The 23,650-nt window shown below is 35.1% G+C and overlaps 1 protein-coding gene and 1 long non-coding RNA gene across 3 annotated transcripts; both read left to right on the top strand.

Moving 5' to 3' along the window:
- Nucleotides 1–691: 691 nt before the first annotated feature.
- KLRD1 (killer cell lectin like receptor D1) lies at nt 692–18,626 on the top strand. Of its 2 annotated transcripts, none has more exons than XM_032646598.1 (7): nt 692–921; nt 2,257–2,349; nt 2,497–2,559; nt 3,998–4,149; nt 5,155–5,258; nt 6,076–6,176; nt 18,370–18,626. In XM_032646598.1, the coding sequence occupies exons 1-7, from the start codon at nt 891–893 to the stop codon at nt 18,423–18,425; spliced, it is 600 nt and encodes a 199-aa protein (XP_032502489.1). In that variant the 5' UTR covers nt 692–890; the 3' UTR covers nt 18,426–18,626. The 2 variants fall into 2 exon arrangements, with proteins under 2 accessions (XP_032502489.1, XP_032502490.1); XM_032646599.1 differs by lacking the exon at nt 18,370–18,626 and adding an exon at nt 8,212–8,419.
- Nucleotides 18,627–18,729: 103 nt separating this feature from the next.
- LOC116760973 lies at nt 18,730–23,241 on the top strand. Its single transcript, XR_004351900.1, has 2 exons — nt 18,730–20,367; nt 22,279–23,241. It is a non-coding gene; the product is annotated as an uncharacterized LOC116760973 (long non-coding RNA).
- Nucleotides 23,242–23,650: the final 409 nt, after the last annotated feature.

Below are 23,650 nucleotides of genomic sequence, written 5' to 3'. Positions count from 1 at the left end.
ACTGAGCTATTTGTAATGAGGTGGATAGACCTAGAGTCTGTCATACAGAGTGAAGTAAGTCAGAAAGAAAAAGACAAATACCGTATGCTAACACATATATATGGAATATAAGGAAAAAAATGTCATGAAGAACCTAGGGGTAAGACAGGAATAAAGACACAGACCTACTAGAGAATGGACTTGAGGATATGGGGAGGGGGAAGGGTAAGCTGTGACAAAGCGAGACAGAGGCATGGGCATATATACACTAACCAACATAAGGTAGATAGCTAGTGGGAAGCAGCCGCATACCACAAGGATATCAGCTCAGTGCTTTGTGACCGCCTGGAGGGGTGGGATAGGGAGGGTGGGAGGGAGGGAGATGCAAGAGGGAAGAGATATGGGAACATATGTATATGTATAACTGATTCACTTTGTTATAAAGCAGAAACTAACACACCATTGTAAAGCAATTATACTCCAATAAAGATGTTAAAAAAAAGATGTAAAAAATAAATAAATAAAAAATTAAAAGTAAATAAATAAATAAATTTTTTTAAAACAGGAAAATTATGTGTGGAATTTTATTATACCAAGTAAATTTACCTTTAAATATTAAAAAAACTTCCTGTCACCTTCTTTTGTGATAGTCAAAGGGTGTGCATTGCACAAGTTCAGTGAGAATTTCCTGTATTGTGGTTCCAGAAACATTTTAGAAGATAGTGATTTTACTGCTTCTTGTTCATACTACACATCTGTGTCTCATCAGCAGACGATGCACGCACACTTGAATACACAAGTTTTCTTTTTTAAAAAATTTCTTCATACACAACTGTCAGGTTCCTTAGCCTACAGCTCAGCTCCGTGATCTAACCCAGTTCTTGAACAAGCAGCCATCGTGCCTTTCCTGCATGGACACTGGAACAACATTTCATATGGCAGGTATGTGCAGCCCAAGTCATAAAATGAAAAAATTAAAATAACTAGGAAAAATATCTTGTGGGTATGGCTAATTTGAGGCAAAGCTTTAGGACAAAAGTATACATTTTTAGGCTCCCCATGTATCTGTACTTTCTACTTTAATTTCATTTTTCTGATTCTTCATTCTGTAACTTAGAAATGATTTTGTAAAGATTTTTCCAACAGGTTTAAAGAGTGGATTCTGACAGGGATAGCTCTAAATTCTGATTGGCATCTGAATTTACCAGGAAAAATATAAACAACATAATTCTAGCATGAAAATAAATAGAGAATGTTAAATATTATCAACAAAATGTTTAAAAATGTTTTTTTTTAATTTACCATTTGTGTTGTGACATCCCCAAAACCACCCAGATTGACAGTTGGACACATTGAACTGTTGTGAATGACAACACCCTTTGGGAGTGCGCTAATGTTAATGCAGAATCTCCTGGTGCTAAATTATTTTAGGGGAAATGCCTGTGAGCAAGTAATTTTTGGTATGAGAAGATGTAATACATGTAAAAAATGGTTCCTGTAAAAAAGTGTTTTTTTACGTATCATAATTCAATGTACTGTGAAATGAACTCAGGTTCCCAAGTTATTATCGCTACATTGGTTGGGGAACCTCTCATCACACCATGTCTTCTCTTCACGGTACAGCCTCTACAAAGCTATGAGCAGCCTGACATTTCTCAGAGTAGCGAATACACTGAGATTAGCAGAAGGACACACTCCCAAGTAGTATTAATATTATTGTAACAATGATGGAATACATGTCATTTAAATGAAAGACTCTGGGTCTAGACAAACTTTCATTTGATTTCTGACTTGGGTACTTAATAGCTCTGATTCCTTGAGAAAATAGCATTATTAATGGATCCTACATTTTCTCAGCTACCTAATGGGAATCAGATTCTCTGTCTTGTGATTTTTTTGTTGCTGTTACAAAACTAAGAGTTTGTTATATCAGCCCACAAGACCGAACTTGGTGCCTGTTGATCTCTTTTTACTACAGATCTCTAAGCTGCTTTGTCAAATTTAAAAATAAGTGGTAAGTACAGTTTGATAAGATAGAGCTGATAAAGAGGAAAAGGTATGGCTAATCTCACTGAAGAATAAAGTACATCATATAAAATTTTTGGTATTGGGTGGAGTTCTAAATGCAATGTCTTCATTTTCCAACATTTCATTGACAAAATTATTGGGTTATTAAACCAAGGAACTTTTTGGATTCTCTCACTAATTTCTGCTTTTAAGAACTTCAGCTCCTGTGTTTGTTCTTTAAATCTTTACCCTATCTCTCTTTCTTTATAGCTTTTCGGACCACTCCATGGAGGCTGATTTCTGGGGTCTTAGGAGTAATGTGCCTTTTGTTGGTGGCTGCTTTGGGAGTTTTGTTGAAAAATTGTAAGTTTTTCTAGTCAAGACTATATAAAAAGATCAAAATTGTGATGAAACTGTCTTACAATAAAGGTTTCATTTTGCTAATGTGTAATATTTTGTTATTTCATAAATCTGTGTCTGATGAAGTAAATTTCTAATTACTTCTTACAGCATTTACTAAACAAAATGTTCAGCCAACATTCTCTCCAGGACCCTCCACAGATCTCCGGGAAGGTGGGTTCCATACTTTGGAAAACTTTAGTGCTGTTAGAGAATGAAATAGTCTTGTTTTTCTCACACAGAAGCATGAAGGGATATTATGCTTATTAATGGAAATTATAGGATAGTCTCATTTTATTGCTAACTTAATTTATTAAATTACATTGAATGTGTATCATTTATATATTAAGTAATAAGGAAAATATTAGCCAGAAGTGACCTATTTTTCCTATGTGACTGCTCATGTTTAAGTAACAAAAGCAAATTACGGCAAATATTGTAGCTGATCCTAAGTGCCTGCTTGTGTTTCATAACACATACTTTGATACCTCTTTACCTGTACCTCCGCTTCTTCCATAACTCAGAAAGAAGCACAGAGATTTCTGCAATTCTAAACTCTACTTAACCAGTGAACGTCAGCTCAAAGATATTTTTAAACATATCTTTTCCTAAATGATGTCTCATCATCTTCTGTGTTCATATAGCACTTCATTCATATCTTTTTTCCCTCAGCGTTTTCCCAACTTTATTGAGATATAATTGACATATGACATCGTGTAAGTTTAAAGTGTACGATTCACTTATTACAGTATAATTGCCACCATAGCATTAACTAACACCTCCATCATGTCACACAACTATCGTGTCTTTTTGTGGTGAGAATGTTTACGAAGCTCTCTTGTAGCAACTCCCAAGTATATAATACAGTACTGTTAGCTCTAGTTATAATGATGCACAGTAGATCCCCCAAACGTAATCATCTTCTAAATGGAAGCTCGTACCTTTTGACCAACAGCTCCCCATTTCCCCCACATCCCGGCCCCTGGTAGCCACCATTCAATTCTACAATCTCAGCACCACTCATTTGACAAAGATTTGAGTGCCTACCACATAATATGACTTTTATCACTGAGGATGGTAAACGTTGAAGACACTATCACTAGTAAACTGGACGGTCAGACTTCAAGCTAAGTGCTTTATTAACTTCATTTTGAAATAAAATATCCAGAATTATTTTCTGACTCAGGAAATATGCTAAAATGCTTTCCTCCTTTAAGTATCTCTTTTATCTAGTTCACTTTTAATTACACAGCAGAGATCAACTTTGGGTCACTTCCTCAAAAGAGGTTCTTCTAACCGCCCCCCATCCTATACTCTGCTACACAGTATTTTAACATACTGAATTTCTTGTGTATACTTACACAAATTATCATTAAATATAATTCATAAATGACTGAAGTTTGTATAATTCTGTCTGTATCTCTAGAATATAATCTTCATGAGGAAGAAGGGTCATGTCTGAGTCATTCAGATTAATATCCCCTGAACTGTGGCGTATGCAGAAAATTCTCAAAGGATAGTTGTAGAAAACATGAAATAACAAATGAGTAAACAGCACTGAAAACAACGGAATCTCCAATGTCATCAAGTCATGTTTTGTTTATTCCCTTAGGATCTGGCTGCTGTTCTTGCCGAGAAAAGTGGATTGGCTACCAATGCAGCTGTTACTTCATTTCTAGTGAATCAAAAACATGGAAAGACAGTAGAAATTTTTGTGTCTCTCATAATTCCAGTCTACTTCATATACAAAACAGAAATGAACTGGCATGTATTTAATTCTGATTTTTCTACCATTTTTTTGACCTAGGAAAATATTATCTAAGTAAGCTGAATACTTTGATTCAAGTTTTTAATCAGATAGTAAATAGGCAGTTATATTTGAACTAATTTCCTATACTTTGAAACAGTCATAAAATCTACACAAAATTTCTCAAAGATTTACATTATAGGAATGTGACAGATAAAGTACAAGAAACTTTTTAGAGAGAATTCAAAGAATAAATAATAGATCATTATTTTTATTCAAAGAACTTTGAATTTTTAGTTCATTAATTGAATTTATAATTTATTTTGTAATTATATCGCTTTTGTTATCACTCTTGGAATGAATATGAAGAATATTATAAAACAATTACCCAACTCTTAAGAAAAAGTGAAAATTTTCTCTAGCTCCATGCAGAACCTGTGCTAAGATTTATCCCTCAAGATACTGTTGGTTTGGGATCAAATTTGATTGCTGATCCCCTGTGAAGGAAGTGTTCCATGAAAGCTCTAATTCCCTTTATGACGTTTTTCATTCTTTCAAGAAGTGAGATTTTGTGGTACGTTTTCCTCCATACATGAATGGGCCTGATGAATGAGAAATATGAGGCATGTGACTTGACTATACCTCCTAAATTAAAAGTTAAAAATGATTTTAGTTTGTATAATTGAAAAACTGAACCTGAATACTAGACACTGACTTTCTTAAAAGTACATGATCCCAGGGCTTCCCTGGTGGCGCAGTGGTTGAGAGTCCGCCTGCCGATGCAGTGGACGCGGGTTCGTGCCCCGGTCCGGGAGGATCCCGCGTGCCGCGGGGCGGCTGGGCCCGTGAGCCATGGCTGCTGGGCCTGCACGTCCGGAGCCTGTGCTCCTCAACGGGAGGGGCCACAGCAGTGAGAGGCCCGCCTACCGCAAAAAAAAAAAAAAAAAAAAAAAAAAAAAAAGTACATGATCCCTAGAGTAGATTCAAAATAGATTAATATGTTGGTCTTTGTTTCCAAACAGTATTTTATGAACTCCATTTCCTATTTTTACTGGACTGGACTCTTTTACAGTGAAGAACATCATGCCTGGTTGTGGGAGGATAATTCTACTCTCTCCCAAGATCTGTAAGTTTCTGGCACTCAAAACCTTTTTCTGTTCTTTTTGAGTTTATCCTTAGATCTGATCAGAGAACGTAACATCCAGGAACACTGTAGGTAAGATATCCTGTTTAGGACGTGAGAATACAGAAAAGATAATTGATACAACAACAGAATAACAATTTTAGTCCCAGCCACAACACCCAAGTGTATGCTCAAGTGACATGAAGTTAGTGTACTTGTGACTCTAAAAGAGCTTTTGATATATGCTTTTATTTCCTGCCTTGGTACAAGCACTCGGATATGTATGTACATGTACAGATTCTCACATACACAAAAGCCATCCAGAGAAAAGAGTATATCCACTATTTTACTTGTTCTGGTGGAGCCCAATATTCTCAGCATCATCCCATATTTCAAACATTCTGGGCTTATTTTCTGTGTATTTGTAATCTTCAAATCTCATTTTCATTCATAAACATGGGATTTACAGTACCATACAATGACAGGTTTTATGCTCTGATTTTTTTCCTAGACTAGATTAGCAGATGCATCTTAGAAGTAAAGTATATAACATACCAAAACCATTAATAACAACAGCAAAAACAAAAAAATCCCCAACTTCATTGCTATTGATTATTGATGCAATAGCTGAGTTTTTGTAACATTGTACTCTGAAATTGTGAAAACTGACTTGAATGAAAAAAAGATAATGTCTCAATGTGGTAATATCTCATTAAAATGCTTTTAAAATGTCTGTAGTTCTATCATTTAACAAAAACATCATCCTTGAACATTCTCATTTCCTTTTCCCAATATATTAAAACGTTCTTCTTCATTACAGATTTCTATCCCTTCACTCTCTAAATCCAAAGAACTGCACAATATATGGCCCAATCGAAAGTGTTATGGATGCAGACTGTGAAAGTGAATATCGTTATGTCTGTAAGCAACAGCTTATTTAGATGTTTCTTGGGGCAGAAGGGGTGTGCAATGAAGATTCAGTTTACTTAGAATGGTAACATATATTACTAACTACCTACTTCTGGGATCTGTAAAGTGTTTCAATTTGTGTCTTATCAATCATAATTTTCATGTATTTGAAAATGTGTTTAAGTTTTTTATCAAGATATAATTGACATATAACATTACGTTAGCTTCAAGTATACAACATAACAATAACTAGACACTAGGTCTAATTAACATCCATCATCATATATAGTTATAATTTTTCAATTTTGCCATGTCTTAAAATTGATGAAATGTGTGCCTACACCTAAAATTATAGTCAAGATAAATAATTTCATGAATATTAATGTATATGGTAAATAGTGAATTTAATAGTTTATGCATATATTCTTGGAAATTCTCTCTGCAGAAGTTTAAATAAAACTTAATTCATGCCAAATAATATATATCACATCATATCAGTCCTTTGTATGGCGTACTAAGTTGAGAAGTCCCATCCTCATCTCTCTTTTTCTGGAAGTAAAAATAATTTTAGTGTTCCTTTTCAATTCTTTCTGGATATCTATACATCTATATGTTCTAATTTAGAGCTGAAAGTGCCATATAATAGTTTCTTCATATGTATCACCTGGCCTCAGAGGGGAACACACTTGTGTGTCTTCTCTTGATGCTACAGAGTTCTGCAGAACAGTTGGAAGTCTTTGGCCAAATATATGGTCTCACGTGATTGCTTTCATATTTTACAAGAGGAAAGGACATCTAAGCCCTGATCATATAAATTTATAATACTTACTTCTTTACTCCACATATTTTTCTTGCCTATGCTTATCCATCAGTAAAAAAAAGCCATTCTTACATGTACATTGAAGATTTTAATCTCTAGCCAGTCCCCAAAGCCTTTTCCTAAAAGTATGTACCAAAAACTAAATACTGTAAGATGTTACAGAAAAACCCGAATGAACTTTTGGGCCAACCCAATAATTACCCTTTTTTGGGGGTGGAGGAGGGGCTAGCTCATTTTATTGAAGGATTTCTAAATAGGTAAAAGAAAGGGTGGGAACACAATGAGTTCTGATGCCCATCTGACCTGGAAGAGATTTTCCCAACCTCACAGATATCAAAAGCCAATTCCCTTTTTGTAATTGTTGCATCTACATCTTAAAAATTGTGTATTGACATCTTTATTTGCTCTCTAGTTTTATATTTTAATTAAATAATAATAATTAAGAACCCAAAGTTGATTTTTAAAATACAAAGAGTCAGGAAGAGGAAAGAGCCTCTTATGTTTTATTTCTCAAAATATAAATATAATAGTACTACAACTTGAACTCTTCACGTTCTTGTATGCAGGTTGACTTAGGAAAAATGCACTTAAGTTATACTATGCAAAATTCAGGATAGACTATAACATCTTTCAAATGTTTAACTTGGACTAAGTGAACATGCATTGCACTTTCTAGATATTTGAAATGTTTTGCCTTTGCTGTCCATGTGATTTTCATAATAATATAGTTTAATTGAATTTAAAAAGAACATTATAGGCAAGCTTATAATGAAAATAAATACTTTTCTGTTCCAACTGTCCCATCAATCTGTCCTCTTCCCACAAAAATTTCCTCTGAGTTTTTTGTGTGTTTCTTTTTTTTTTTCCTACCTAGAGTAGTTTTCTCTGTAATGAACCAAGGATAGTCTATTTTCATAATTTTTGTCCAGGATGAATCTCAACTCTGTTTATTTAGCCACATTAAAGTATAGGTTCAAATTGTTACTTTCATATCATCACACTATAAAATGTCCAGAGTTCAATCAGCCTTTTTTTTTTTCTGAGAACTCATGAACATTTATTACAATGCTGCAAGAACAATGAGGGAATGGAAGGTGTTAAATATGACAGATGATGTCTAATTTCAGAGAGTAATCTATGTCAACATTGTCTCCATTGAGGGAAGAAAATTCCTGTTGCCACCCAATTATAGCTCAGATGTTTTTTTAAGCTCCCATATCTTTTCAGGGCATTATGATGAAAAGTGCTGATTCGAATGAAGAGTACTGGTCACCCATGGCAGTGGCCTGCTCACATCTGGCCCCATCATACTAATCACAGTCAATCCAGGACCATCTGACCCATTTCATTTTATTTTTTCTGCCACTCTTACCTGCATTCTGCTTTCCTTCATCCTGAAAATATCTTTGTAGTCTTTGGGATGGGAACAACATTTTTTTTTTTTTTTTTTTTTTTGGGGTACACAGGCCTCTTACTGTTGTGGCCTCTCCCGTTGCGGAGCACAGGCTCTGGACGCGCAGGCTCAGCAGCCATGGCTCACAGGCCCAGCCGCTCTGCGGCACGTGGAATCTTCCCGGACCGGGGCACGAACCCGTGTCCCCTGCATCGGCAGGCGGACTCTCAACTACTGCACCACCAGGGAATCCCAAGGGAACAACATTTTTTATAGAAAGGTTTTGCACAAAATATTTTTTCCCTCTGACATGACATTTCTGATATATTGTCTGGAGAGAGACATTTATTTTTCTTTTGCTCTCTGTTTTTTGCTATGAAATGGACTAATGTACATGGAAGGATCTAGTTGAATGACTATCTCAATGTTGGATATAGAAGAAAAGGAAGAGGGTAAGGAAATTTGTAAAAAACACACAATATAACAAAATAATATTGCCAAAAGTCAGTTTATTCTTTCTTAATTTCATCCTGTTGCTTTGAATGTGTTATCCATTACCCTGAATGTATGTAATATGGGTTATGTATTGTTGCATAACAAATTACACTAAATTTAGAAACTTAAAACAACATGTTTATTATCTCACACTATCTATGGATCAGGAACTAGGCACAGCTTAATTGTGTTCTTTGTTCAGGGCCTCACAAGGCTGGAACCAAGGTCTTGGCCAGGCAGTATTCTCATCTGAAACAGAGTCCTCTTCCAAGCTCATTCACCCTTTGGCCAGAATTTCATTCCTTGTGGTTGTAGGACTGAGACCCACAGCTCCCCTCTCCTCCCCATAGGCAGTCACACTAGGGCTCCTTTCTTCTTCCAGGACAGGGGAGAGCACCCCTGACTCCTCTCTTTATGACCTCTAGGTCTGTTTTAAGTGTTCACCCAATGAGGTTAGGTCCACCCATAATAATCTCTCTTTTGATTAACTGAAAGTTGACTAATTTGGAACCTTAGTTACAGCTGAAAAATAGCTTTATTTTTGCCATTTAGTGTAATCTAATCACAGCAGCATTCCATCATCTTCACAAATCTCACTGGAATTTAAGGGGAGGGGATTATATAGATGCACACCAGGGCTTGAGTATTTTGGGGGTCATCTTAGAGCTCTGCCTACCATACCAACATACCCTTAAAAATATGTCATAACTGCTACTTCATAGCTTATTGAATTTTTTGAAAGACTTTTCTCTCTTTTTAAAAATGTTTATTTATTTATTTATTTTTGGCTGCGTTGGGTCTTCGTTGCTGCTCTCCGGCTTTCTCTAGTTGCGGCGAGCAGGGGCTACTCTTCCTTGTGGTGCACAGGCTTCTCATTCGGTGGCTTCTCTTGTTGCAGAGCACAGGCTCTAGGCTCGTGAGCTTCAGTAGTTGTGGCACAAGGGCTTCAGTATTGTGGCTCATGGGCTCTAGAGCACAGGTTCAGTAGTTGTGGCACACGGGCTTAATTTCTCTGTGGCATGTGGGATCTTCCCGGACCAGGGCTCAAACCCGTGTCCCCTGCATTGGCAGGTAGATTCTTAATCACTGTACCATCAGGGAAGTCTCCATAGCTTACTGAATTCCAACACTGCCTTTTGATTCCTGATAACTAAGAATTTGGTTCACATATGTCATGACAAGTAATCTTTTTCTATTTATTCCAATATATTATTAATTCTTAGTTCCTCTGTTAGTGAATCTGAATTTGCTTAATGAAAATAGAGTTATTTTACAGCTAGACTGAGACAGCTCTTTGCTTATCTCCAGAGAGGCTTGAGAGTTGTTTTTGACTGTTGGCCATGATAAGGGCAGTGAGTTAACTAACTAACTGAATAATGATTTATGATAAATTTTTTAGAGGTTCAGAATTCCTGAGTGGAACGTATGACTAATTTGTTTATTGATAACTTTCACTTGAGGTAATCAGTTAGATATCCTATCTTTGCTATGTGACTAGACTCTGCAGGAAACTTCTGCCTGAGCTCTCCTGAAACCAAGTTTCAACACACGTACGTCAGCACAAATAATAGCAGTTTCATTCAGAGATGATGAATCATGTCTTCAGACAAATAAGAACATAGGGAAGCTTGTTCCTGGATGTTTGTGTTTTTTTTTTTTCCTGGATGTTTCTTTGAATTATCTTTCTCCTGTCGTCTTATATTATTTGCCTTTATTAAAAGCGTTATATGATTATGCTCATTGGAGCCTTTTGATTTATTTCAATTATCTAAACCTGGAAATCTTTGGAACATTTAAACCACCTTTTCATTTCCATAATTTTGGAACTTTTGAAACTTTTTATATCCTAGTGTAGGGGTTGGAAAACTTTCTCGAAAAAACTGGATCATAAATAGTTTCAACTTTGTGAGCCAGTCTCTGTTGAAACTACTCAACTCTGTCTCTGTAGTGCAAAAGAAGACATTGATAATACAAAAGTTAATGGTTTAGCTGCATTACAAAAGAACTTTATTTATAAAAACAGATGGTGAGACAAATTTGATCTACAGGCCATAGTTAACCAACCTGTCAAAATGTGTAAAAGGAGAATATATAGGCATCAGTGCTACTCTACACTTTGCCTTATCCTTCTCCAGGTTGAACCTTACAGTTGTAAATGTACTTATAAATTTTGATGTACAAAAACAGTTGTATCTTATATCATCAGTATGTACTAGCTACTATAAAACCTATATTTTATAATCCAATGTGATAATCTTCTTCTGTATGTTTCTTACTTCGTCCAGCGTTAAAATTGTTAGACTTGCATTTTTTTCAGCCATTATAGGCTAGAGTTGTTTGTTAGAACACTAAATAAATAACAACATTTACACTAAATAAATAACAACATTTATTTCTGAGGCTACCAGAAAGCAAATGCATACATGGAAAACTGTCACATCAGGTTAATATTTTAGAATGCTTATTCACTGAGAACTGTCATACAAGCTTTTAGTGGCTCAGAGTGTGAAATAGATTTTAAGTAGGGATCTAAAAGAAAGGATACTTTAAAAAATATACTAACTAAATCGCCAGTTTTGTGTTGTAAAGATGGTTGCCTGATTCTAAATATCCCCCAGCCTTCCCCCCAATCCATAAAATCAATAAGGAAAACAAATAAAACCACAGAAGACCCATGCCCTTTCAGCATGTCCAGAGACACAGAGCATCACAACCTTCAAATTATCTGTTAGTAGAAATAAAAAAATGTTAACAGAGCTCTTGCTCCAGACTACTACTGAATGCCTATGGTGCAGGTTAGGGAAATTAGTTCTTAAAATAATCTATGAAAAAGTGAAAATAGAGGACATAGATGAAGTATAGGCATAATCAACCTATAAAGATAAAATTGCAACAATAAATTCCAAAATACTTAACATAGGTTGGGACTTGGTAGTTCATAGCACTGGGGAAGGGTTTGAAATGTAAGACAGGAAGTGAGAAACTTGGAAAATATTTTTTTTCCTTTGGAGACGCAGATAACAAAAATAGGGTGGTACCTCTTAGAGCTATGAGCGTGAAAAGCGAAAACGTAATTTGGAGGATTTAAGGATGCTGGGAAAATGAAAGAGAAAAAAAAGACACACCTTTGCCCTCCTCACTTCCATAGCAGTACCATCGATGAAGGAAACTGCAAAGAATAGGGCAGAACTGACAGAAGAAGGAGCTCTCTAACTAGGAACCTTGACCATTAAATAAATAGGAATAGAAAAAAACAGATTACGTCTACATAAAACCACTCTAAAAATTCAAGAATGTGAATTTAATATTTTATACCTACAAAAAGTCATCCACCTAAAAAGGGAAACAACCATAACGCTGAAGAAAACTGTAATATACTACTGCAAATTAAATTAGATATACTCCTACCATCATAAAAAGAAAGGAAAGGCAAAAAAAAAAAGAAAAGAAAAGGTTGAAGTAAAGCAGAAGTTGATCATACTCAGGAAAGTAACAGAATGCTAAAAGTAAAGTGATGAATAAAGATTTACAAGGCAAAAGGAAGCAAAAAGACCTCAGGGGTTGGAATCCTGATACTAGGTGAAGACATATACCTAAAGAGAATTCAATGAGACAAAGAAAGACACTTTATAATGTTAAAAGCCAAATGCTACCATGAAGATTAAATAGTTCTGAATCCATCCAGCAAATAACAGTGACTATATAATATAAAAATTATAGGAGATGAAAAAAGAAATGCATAGTGTCACTTTAGTAAAAGGTGACTTTAACAGGTCACTCTCAATATAAGATAGAAAGTTTGGACAAAAAAAATAAGTTATATTATAGATGATCTAAATAATATAGTTAATATGGTAGATATTCTGGACACATATTGACCACTATACATAGATAATAGAAAATGTAACTTCCTTCCAAATGCACCTGAAACATCTGCAAAGATTGAATATACAAAACTTTTGAAGAAAGTAAAAATGTATGGATACTTCCTTAACTGGATAAAGTACATGTATATACTTTACTTATGTGTGTGTGTGTATATGTGTATGTGTGTGTGAATTCTAAAGCCAGCATTTTATTTTGTAGAAATCTTATGAAAAAAATGTAAAATATTCCTGAAAGACAAAAAATAGGCTTTAAAAACGTAAATCTATCTCCTGGTTTTGGTTAGGACCTTTTCTTAATTTATAAATTTGTAGTGATACCAATAAAAATCCAATGACTGATGGATCTGGGTAAGCTGACACTGAAGTTCATATGGAAAAATAAGCACATAGAATGTACATACAGTCTACATGACTATAAAAGTATAGCTATGAGGAAGTACTAGACCTACTAATTATTAAGACACACCTCAAAAGCCTCCAGTTAAAACAGTGTAGTTGGTAATGACACACAAATCAGCAAACCAGAGAAATAGAATAAGAAGGCCAGAAATAGTCTCAACTACATACAGAAATTTAGATTATGATAAAGACAGTGTTCTCAAATCATAGGCTTTTTAATAGATGTTGTTGTATGGACAACTGGATAGCCATTTGTAAAAGGTTAAACTAGATATATGTGCAGCTAGAAATCACTCAGAGTACAACTTTCACTAGCACTAAGAAAAGGATAAGTTTCCAAAAGTAATTTTATTAGTGACAATGTAAAGCAGTTGAGATTTAAAAGTGCTAGAGGCTTAGACAAAGCTGAATTTGAATTCTTAGTTCAATTTTGACTACATTTGAAGCTTTGAGCAAATAATTTTATTACCAGAGCCTCAAATTTTCATCTACACGTTGAGAATATCTACCTCGTGAATTTAATGAGAAGTAAAAAATGTACTTGAAAAGCAAGCATATAAAACAGAAATGAGAACAGAGCAGATGCTCAGTTAATAACTGAGGTAGCTTGCTGCTTTCTTACTCCAAATTTCTAAATTATTGGTAATTTTATTATCTTACCCTTTACCTTACCCTTTATAATATGGTGTAAAGGATCATGTCCAACTTATTTAGTCATATCCCTTGAGCACTTTACACTCCTCTGATGGAGGTAGATAAGAAAATGTAAGAATAATCTCACTGAAGGATAAAGTACTCCACTTAAAAATTATGGAGTTAGGGGTCTGAACAGAACATCTTCCTTTTCCAGTGTTTCATTGCTCAAATGGCTATGTATCAAATAAATGACTAAAAGACATATCCATATATTTATTACGCAGATCCTGGAGCCTTTTGAATTCTCCCCCGGTGGTTTCCATTTTTAAGACCTCCATCTCTTGACTGATTCTCTCTTCTCTTTCTTCCTCTGCATCTTCTTAGACTGTTCCATTAAGGTTTATTTCTGAGACTCTAGGAGTGCTGCACCTTTTATTGAATTACAGCATGACTCATTTAAAAGTGGTTAATATTCTTCTGGAGAAGCTTTTTGAGACTCAAAGCTTTTCAGAAGCATTTTTACCATAAAGGTTTTATTTCACCAATATATAACATTCGTAAAATTTCATGTATTTCCTGAAACTTGAACCTAATCACGTAAATATCTAATGCTTTCTTTTTTTTTTTTTTTTTTTTTGCGGTATGCAGGCCTCTCACTGTTGGGTCCTCTCCCGTTGCGGGGCACAGGCTCCGGACGCGCAGGCTCAGCGGCCATAGCTCGTGGGCCTAGCCGCTCCGCGGCATGTGGGATCTTCCCGGACCGGGGCACGAACCCATGTCCCCTGCATCGGCAGGCGGGCTCTCAACCACTGCGCCACCAGGGAAGCCCCTCTAATGCTTTCTTACAGCATTTTCTAAACACATTTTCCAGGCAATATCCTCTCCAGGAACCACCATCACCATGTAGGTTTCAATATTTGTAAACCAACCCCAGTGGTTGGTTTAAATCTGAAAATAGAGGTTTTCCTGTACTCCACCACTCAGGAGCATGAGGGAATATAACAGTAATAAACCTTCTCTTTCTTCATTGTAGGAGGCTCTAGAGTGCAGGCTCAGTAGTTGTGGCTCGTGGGCTCTAGAGCGCAGGCTCAGTAGTTGTGGTGCACGGGCTTAGTTGCTCCACAGCATGTGGGATCTTCCCAAACCAGGGCTCGAACCTGTGTCCTCTGCATTGGCAGGCAGATTCTTAACCACTGCACCACCAGGGAAGCCCTCATTTTAATATTGAGGAGATTTCTGTGCCACTTGAAATTATAAAGTACATTATTTTATGAATATTCTGATCTTAATTTTCTATGTTAAATACATAGTATTTTTTTTCACCATACTTCTTTTCTTAGCAATTATCTCAACACAGATTTAAATGAAGATTGACACCAAATAATACACAACTTTATTTCAGTGCTTCATGTGATCTACTAACTTGGGAAGTTCTATCGTCACTTTTCTGAAAAGAAAAATGATGTCAATAATTTATTCGTCTCACTCTTTCTGAACGAAAATGTGGATTTTTTAAAAAAAAAATTTAGAGCTGAAAATGTATACAACAGTTTGCTAATATATTTTATCTGTGATACTGTGATATTATAAGAAATGTATGTTTGGTCTCCCTCCCTGGTACCTGATTCAGAGTTTCTAAAACCCTCATAATTTCCTGAGTGAAGTGTGAAGGGAGCATCTTTTGTGGTTCATGGTAAGCCCCTTTCAACCATTTCTAAATTTATGCTAATGAAGTGACTCTTGGATAACCAGGGCTGGTTGTCTGAGGAACCAACCATATAGATTAGAAAGTTGGAACTTTCAGCCCCACCCTCAAACCTACAGGAAGGGGAAGAAGGGCTGGACATGAATTCAATCACCAATAACCAGTGATTTAATCAACCATGCCTACATGACGAAGCCTCCACAAAAACCCTCAACAAAGAGATTCATAGAGGTTCTGGGTTGGTAAACACATCCGTATGCTGGAAGGGTGGTGCACCTGTCTAGAGTGGGCGTGGAAGCTCCCTGGCCTTTACACATGCTTTGTCCTATGCATTTCTTCCATTTGGCTGTTAGTGAGTGAAATCAAGTCTCCCTAAAACCAAGTTCCCTTGCTGAGTTTATGATTAATCTTTGATTAATCATATGATTAATATGTATATCTATATATTTATATGTCTCTCTCTATATATATATCATTTGAGAGAAAAGGGAATAAAAGTATGAGTGACTGAGTGGGGAAAGGGGACAGAGAGGAAAGGAAGGGAGAAAGAATTGAAGAAAAAAGAGATGCTAGGGGGGAAATAAAATGAGCTCGAGTAGTCTTAAAGAAACTATTCTAATTATTATTTATTTTTAGTAATTTCATTATTATTATCACTGTTATTATTAGATATGACATTTTATGATAACATCGTTAAGTGGTATAGAGGTTTAAAGAAAATAAATGAAATACAAAATTTCACCAGGGTAAAGCATAATCAGCCTTTTCATAGATGTGTTTTGTGACTATGAATAACTTGGGTATATTATCCTTTAGTATGAGAGTAAAAACATTTCACATAGATTCCTATCAAATTTTCTAAAATGTTTTAATCAGGAAAAATATTTTTCAATTTTTTCTCGAATTAGAGTTTATTTAGTACACAATACGTTAGTTTTGAAGATAAATTTAACTTTTTTATACTTTGTGTAGAAATCTAATAAACAATTGCAGCAGTAACAAAGAATCATAAGATGTATCAAGAAATTCATAATACAGTGGGGAGACCTTAATGAAAAAAGATAAGAGAAGATAACTAATGGAATGGTGACAAATGAAGAATAATGAGAATAATTGAAAGAAGAGGTGAATTGTTATTGAAGGATCTGGAAGTTTTATTAAAGGTGGTGGAATCTGATTTACAGATTGAACAAACTAAAATTATAATCAGCAAATACAGGAGGAAAATGTACTAGAGAAGGAAGAATTTGAGCAAAACATTGAGATTGGAGAAGTGCTTATGGTATGCTGAAAAAGAACAAGTGTGTCAGTGGAATTGTGGGGAAAATGGAAATAGGTCGAAGTGAAAGATGAGACTGAAAAGAAAGCAGGAACAAGTGAAACTGTGGAAAAATGTGAATGCCAGGCTGTAAAGATAAATTTCAGTTGACAGACTCCAGGTCCATCCACCTGACTACAAATAGCTCAATTTCATTTCTTTTTATGGCTGAGTAATATTCCATTGTATATATGTGCCACATCTTCTTTATCCATTCATCTGTTGATGGACACTTAGGTTGATTCCATGTCCTGGCTATTGTAAATACAGCTGCAATTAACATTTTGGTACATGACTCTTTTTGAATTATGGTTTTCTCAGGGTATATGCCCAGTAGTGGGATTGCTGGGTCATATGGTAGTTCTATTTGTAGTTTTTTAAGGAACCTCCATACTGTTCTCCATAGTGGCTGTATCAATTTACATTCCCACCAACAGTGCAAGAGTGTTCCCTTTTCTCCACACCCTCTCCAGCATTTATTGTTTCTAGATTTTTTTTTTTTTTTTTTTTTTTTTTTGCTGTACGCGGGCCTCTCACTGTTGTGGCCTTTCCCGTTGCGGAGCGCAGGCTCAGCAGCCATGGCTCACTGGCCCAGCTGCTCCGCGGCATGTGGGATCTTCCCGGACCGGGGCACGAACCCGTGTCCCCTGCATCGGCAGGCGGACTCTCAACCACTGTGCCACCAGGGAAGCCCGTTTCTAGATTTTTTGATGATGGCCATTCTGACCAGTGTAAGATGATATCTCATTGTAGCTTTGATTTGCATTTCTCTAATGATTAATGATGCTGAGCATTCTTTCATGTGTTTGTTGGCAATCTGTATATACCGTATGCTAACACATATATATGGAATCTAAGAAAAAAAAAATGTCATGGGGTAGGACAGGAATAAAGACACAGACCTACTAGAGCATGGACTTGAGGATATGGGGAGGGGGAAGGGTAAGCTGTGACGAAGTAGGAAAGTGGCATGGACATATATACACTACTGAACGTAGGGTGGATAGCTAGTGGGAAGCAGCTGCATGGCACAGGGAGATCAGCTAGGTGGTTTGTGACCACCTAGAGGGGTGCGATTGGGAGGGTGGGAGGGAGGGAGATGCAAGAGGGAAGAGATATGGGAACATATGTATATGTATAACTGATTCACTTTGTTGTAAAGCAGAAACTAACACACCCATTGTAAAGCAATTATACTCCAATAAAGATGTTTTAAAAAAATTTTCAGTTGAGAGAGTTCAGTAAAGCCATCAGATCATCTTTTGCATTTTTACTTATCAGTAAATGACATTTATAGATTTGCAATTGTGAATAGACAATATTAAGAAGACTAAAAGTGATATACCATACCAACGCATTAAGTAACACTTAGAAAATAATATTTTTTCATTCTTGATATATTTTCATATTTGTAATTATATTCTAATCACTAGTTATTCAAGTTCATTCCCAACACTATTTTATTCAACACCAATTTTACTTATGGATTTCATAATTTACATGAATTTAAAATGTATTTTTCTGTTTATTTTCTTGTATCTCTTCCCTACAGTAATGAGTGATGAAGGTGTAACTTACTCCGATTTGCAACTTCAGCCATCATCTTAGCCACAGAGAAGGCAAAGACTTGAAACTCCTAAGAGAAAAGGTCTCTTGTGTTTCAGACATCAATGCATTTTGTGTTTTCTACACTTTATCTTAAATTGCACTTAAAAATATGCAAAATTATGCATTATCATGCTCATATGCACACACACATAATTTAAATATTTTTCTTTTATTTTAAAAGATTTATTTTGATGTGGACCATTTTTTTAAAAGTCTTTACTAAAAAAAAAAAAAAAAGTCTTTACTGAATTTGTTACAATACTGCTTCTGTTTTATGTTTTGGTTTTTTGGCCACAAGGCATGCGGGATCTTAGCTCCCCGACCAGGGATCTAACCCGCACCCCCTGCATTGGAAAGCGAAGTCTTAACCACTGTACCATCAGGGAAGTCCCTAAATGTTTTTCTTTTACTAAACAAGGAAAATAAGCACGTTTGAAGGAAAATTGACTTTTTCCCTATGAGAGTCCATAATTTTAACTATGTTGTAAACATTACATCAATATTTTTAGAATGAGTAAAATATTTGGGGATTGAAATATGTTATTTATCATTTTCTGTCATTTAAGATATCAATGCTATATAATAGGATATTTGTGAAATAGAGAAGTGATAAAATGTAGAGGTAATTTCACTATTCTAACACAGTTGCTGTGACTTAGGGATTAATTTTCTTGTTTTCCTGATTTATATATTTGCTAACTTAGTGTGTTCAAAGTGTATCTTTTTCAAGTGTCATGCTTCTCACACACACTGCAGTGCTATTACTTTACTGGTATGTATGCCTATATGGACTTTGACTATCTTCCTATCATTTGAAATTTGCTTTAATTTGTATTTTCCCTGTTGCTAATTTGCATTCCTTGGATGTTTTAAATTAATAAGTGGAATGATTAGAAGTGTGCTGTGTATTAATGTGCTAGTTCTGTTTTGTCTTACATGAAATGGATATTCATGACTTTGGCTACGATGTATTATTTTTAACTAGGGCCTCAATTGGTTGCCTTCCAATTTTTTAGATTGTTAATTATTACAATGTTATTTATGATATACACATATACCATGTGGCTAATGATGAATTCATTAATTCAATTTTGCTTAATATATTGTTAACAATTTTTAAAAAGCCCTTTTACACCTTATACACTCTGCCTGTTATGGATTCAGAAATTTCCTTTTTTTATTTCTCATGAACTATTCATCTTACTAGTGTATGTACTTCTTACCAATGTAGTTACCATTAGATTTGTATGGGAAGTCTAATGGTCTGGGAACACTTTATTGATGATATTATTAATTGTGTGTATATGCATAAGTATGTGTTAAATGACATACTTCACCATTGTTCTTGTTTTTCCATATGTCAAAACAGAATGAGTTAGAGTCATTATCCTGTCTTTTAACTTTACCTAACAATATTTCTTAGTTTTTCACTGCTTATAAAGTGCTTTTACATATGGAAATCAATTACAAATGAACTCCACAAGGTAAGTTTCTTTTTTACACCCAATATACAAACGTAAGCAGAGACATGGTGGTTAAATGGCATGTTACAGACACTGGAGTCTGTAATTGTTGGAAGTCAGTCTTTACCTGCGAAGTTCAAGGCCTTTTCTTCCTCTGATGACTCTCAACTAACTCTTCAACAAGGAGCTGGATGTTTTTCTTTTTCTAGTTTTAACTAAATTTCTTAAAATACAACCTTTGCTATGTACCTCACTCAGGAAACTACAGCTAAGGATTGATGTATGTGATGGTAAATGTTTCACTTCACATTGTGAACACAAGAACCTATCAGTATTTCTTGAAATGTTAGTTGAAGATAATTTTGGCCCTCGGGTTTCACTGTTTATAAAGCAAAGGTCAAATTCTTTTCCAGATATTGGTGATGTGTTCATGGCCATAAAGAAAAAATATGAGGGAAGAGTAGAGTCGTTTCTTACAGGTATTATTATTCTCAAAGTGCTACATAATTAATACGCAAAATTATAATTTACCAAAAAGAAAGAAAAAGGAGGTAACATGGGACATTAATTATATCACCAAAAATAACATAAGTAAAATTTGTACATAGGCCTTTTAAATTATTTTTACATATATATAATTATATGAGTGCATACATAAAAACATTAAAATAATACCATATATTACTTAAATAAACTTATTTTTTCTTTTAACAAAATACAAGTTTATAACTTTTGTTTTCACATGATATAAAATGCTTACTTTCACTATTCTTTAAATATTGGACTGTCTGTAGTTTCAGCTTACCCTCTTGTCTTTCATATTTACATATACTCCCTACTGATTCACCTAGTCTTCTGGCTGTAAATATCATCTAACTGCTAATGACTCAAAATTTATATCAATCTTGGATTTCTATGCTCGCTGTCATGATTACATAAATGTTTTGCACAAATTTGACATTTGAAGTGAAAGATATGGGATTCAGCCAGATGAATACAGGTTGGCCACAGGTCCACTGTTTTTCATTGATTCCACCTTGACAAGTAGGTTTGATAATATTAAAGACTCGGAAGAATGCAAAATCAAGAAATTCAAGTTTAAGGAGTTTAAGAAGACATACATGTATTATCAAAGTTTGGAGCAAAGGCCTAGAGGATCTGAAGGGTAAAATCTGCTGTGTCACCTCTACTGAGAAGTCCATGGAGCAAGTTATTCATCTCAGATTCCATGTTTTCTATTCAGATTATGTTCTTATTTTCATTATGTACTTAGAAGTTTCAAATCTCTACTGAAATGTCCCATATGTTTATGTCAGTTTCCATCTTTCCTACTAGGTGCTTTAACCTGTCAATCACTGTTATTTCAAATTCCCTGCCTAGAAATTACAATGGATCCATCTCCAGATCTGGTTTTTAATGTTTTATATTTAAAAAATGTTCTACTCAGTGCAGAATTCATTGCTCAGACAGGTGGATTTTCTGTCTCTTTCATTGTGGCATCTGTCCCGTATTGGTAGATTTTGTGTGTGAGGCAATTTCCTTTCTCTCCCCCAGAGGAGGTCCTCTGCTCTGTACAATTTCAGGATCCTGGGCAGAAGATGGTTTTCTGTCCCTTCTCTAGAAGCAGGTGGTTCCTGCCTATTGTCAGTGCAGGGTACAGGGTGGGCTAGATTTCTACTTTTTCCTCCAGTAGCAGGTGAACTCTTCCTAGAATGGGTGAGGTGGCGGGTGGTGGAACATTTATTAATCCTTCCCCAGGGGCAGCTTGTTTTTATTGGGGTCCTGGAGTCTGGACACCCACGGCACCAGGTGGGTTTTATGTTTGTCTCTCAAGGACAGACATTAACCACCTTGTACATAGGCAGGGCTGAGAGCAGAGATGGTCCTCTCCAGATTTACCCACTACACCCACAAATTTTGGCAGATCCTGTAGACCTGCATCAGAGAGAGGGGGTTCTCTCAAGCTTCCCAGTGGAAGCCAACAGAGAATAATTGGCAGTTGGGTGTGAATTCCCATTAGTCTATGGCTACAAGAGATTCTAAAGTCTCATGATAGCCTGCTCTTAGCCTTGAAGATTTGTTGAAATTCTTCACTGTTTTATGACAGCCACTATTCCTCCTATGCTTTGCCAAAGGTGAAATAGAGTTTGTGTCCTGTCTTTCCAAGGAAGCGGGGCTTCACCTCTTTAGAATTCAAATCACCTGATCACTTTTTAAATTCAGCTGCTTCATTCCCTCAAAATGAGTCATGATTTTGTACATTACCTTCCTTTCCTGTATGTTTAGGATGTGAGCTATATTGTTGTATAGTTTACTACACCTAAAACAGAAGAACTCTAAATAAATATTTAGAAGCTGATGTCACAAGGTTTATTCATCTCTTTCTACAGATCATCTTAATCCATCTTCTTCATGGAAATTTGTTGCAGTGATTCTGTGGATCGTTTGCCTGGGGCTTCTTTCATCTGTTGTATACTTAGCCATTGAGTGTAAGTCACAATGTGAAATAGAAGTTTGCTTTTCCATTACTCACACAGTGAAATCTTTTGAAGAAGTTTGCTTTTCCATTACTCACACAGTGAAATCTTTTGAAGAAACAACACAGTGAAATCTTTTGAAGATAGTACAGTGTTTTGATCATTTCTTTTCCTTTACAAAGTATAATATTGTCTGTACCGAACTTAAGATAATTTCTTAGAGACACATCAAAATATTGTCCATTTTTAAGCATATCGTGAACATTACTTAATGCCTTACTATTTGTTCTCATGTTTCCTTTACCAGAAATGCCTTTAAAAATTTTTTTACTCTATGAAAAACTTGCTTACACTGTTATCAGACCAATTTTTCTTTCTTCTGTGATCGATTGCTGTGTGAAGTTGCTGTACATATATTGTAATTTGATTTTTATGATTTTGACTCTGCTAATCCGACTCTGCAAATTTGAGTTATTTGAAGCAAGTGATGTTTCATTAATCATTTTTGTATTTCCAAATTCAGTACAATGTCTTACACATAAGAATGTGTCCAGTTATTTTTCTTTTCGAGTTTAAAACTGACCTTTCTGAATTCTCTCCAATGAATAAGAAATCATTTCAATTAGAAGGATGTCCAGGAAATATCTCCTCTAACAAGGAAGTAAATAAAACAGGTAATTTTGAAAGAGTCCCTGAGTCATAATTTTATTGCAGGAGAGAAGTGATAATTAACTATTTTGCTTGATACATGTAAATGTATATGAGTCAAATCTACTTGTATGTCAAAGAGTATTTCTCTTGTAGTCCTCTGTATACACTCAAAATGATGACACTATCAAATGATGACCTAAAGTTAAATAAAATACTTTGACAAGGTATCTGTTTTGGGATATCTATATATAATTTCAATTATGTATCTCTTATTTTCTAATTTTTGAAACTTACAGCTTTTAAAAAATAAATATATACATGTTTTATTTTCATTGTGAAGAAAAAGAACATTATGTTGACAATTTTAACAGTTATATATACTGGATATATTTCCTGATACATTTCTAATTTTGTCATTAAAAAATTGTTTCCCAATATGCATCTTATGAGTCTTGAAGACCAAAATGTTTTCAAAGAAGTGAGTTATTAATTTAAGATAAATTTACTTAATTTAAATTAAGTAAATTAAATTTACTTAATTTAAGATAAATTTACTAAATTTAAGTGCACACAGTCTATAATGTAAAAATCAGAAGACTTTTTATTTGTAGACAGTAGATTTGCTCTGTCCATT

This window comes from Phocoena sinus, chromosome 10, assembly GCF_008692025.1.
Source record: "Phocoena sinus isolate mPhoSin1 chromosome 10, mPhoSin1.pri, whole genome shotgun sequence".
NCBI classification, from domain to species: domain Eukaryota; kingdom Metazoa; phylum Chordata; class Mammalia; order Artiodactyla; family Phocoenidae; genus Phocoena; species Phocoena sinus.
The sequence above is the reverse complement of the archived record's forward strand: the minus strand, read 5'-3'. Positions and strand labels throughout refer to the sequence as shown.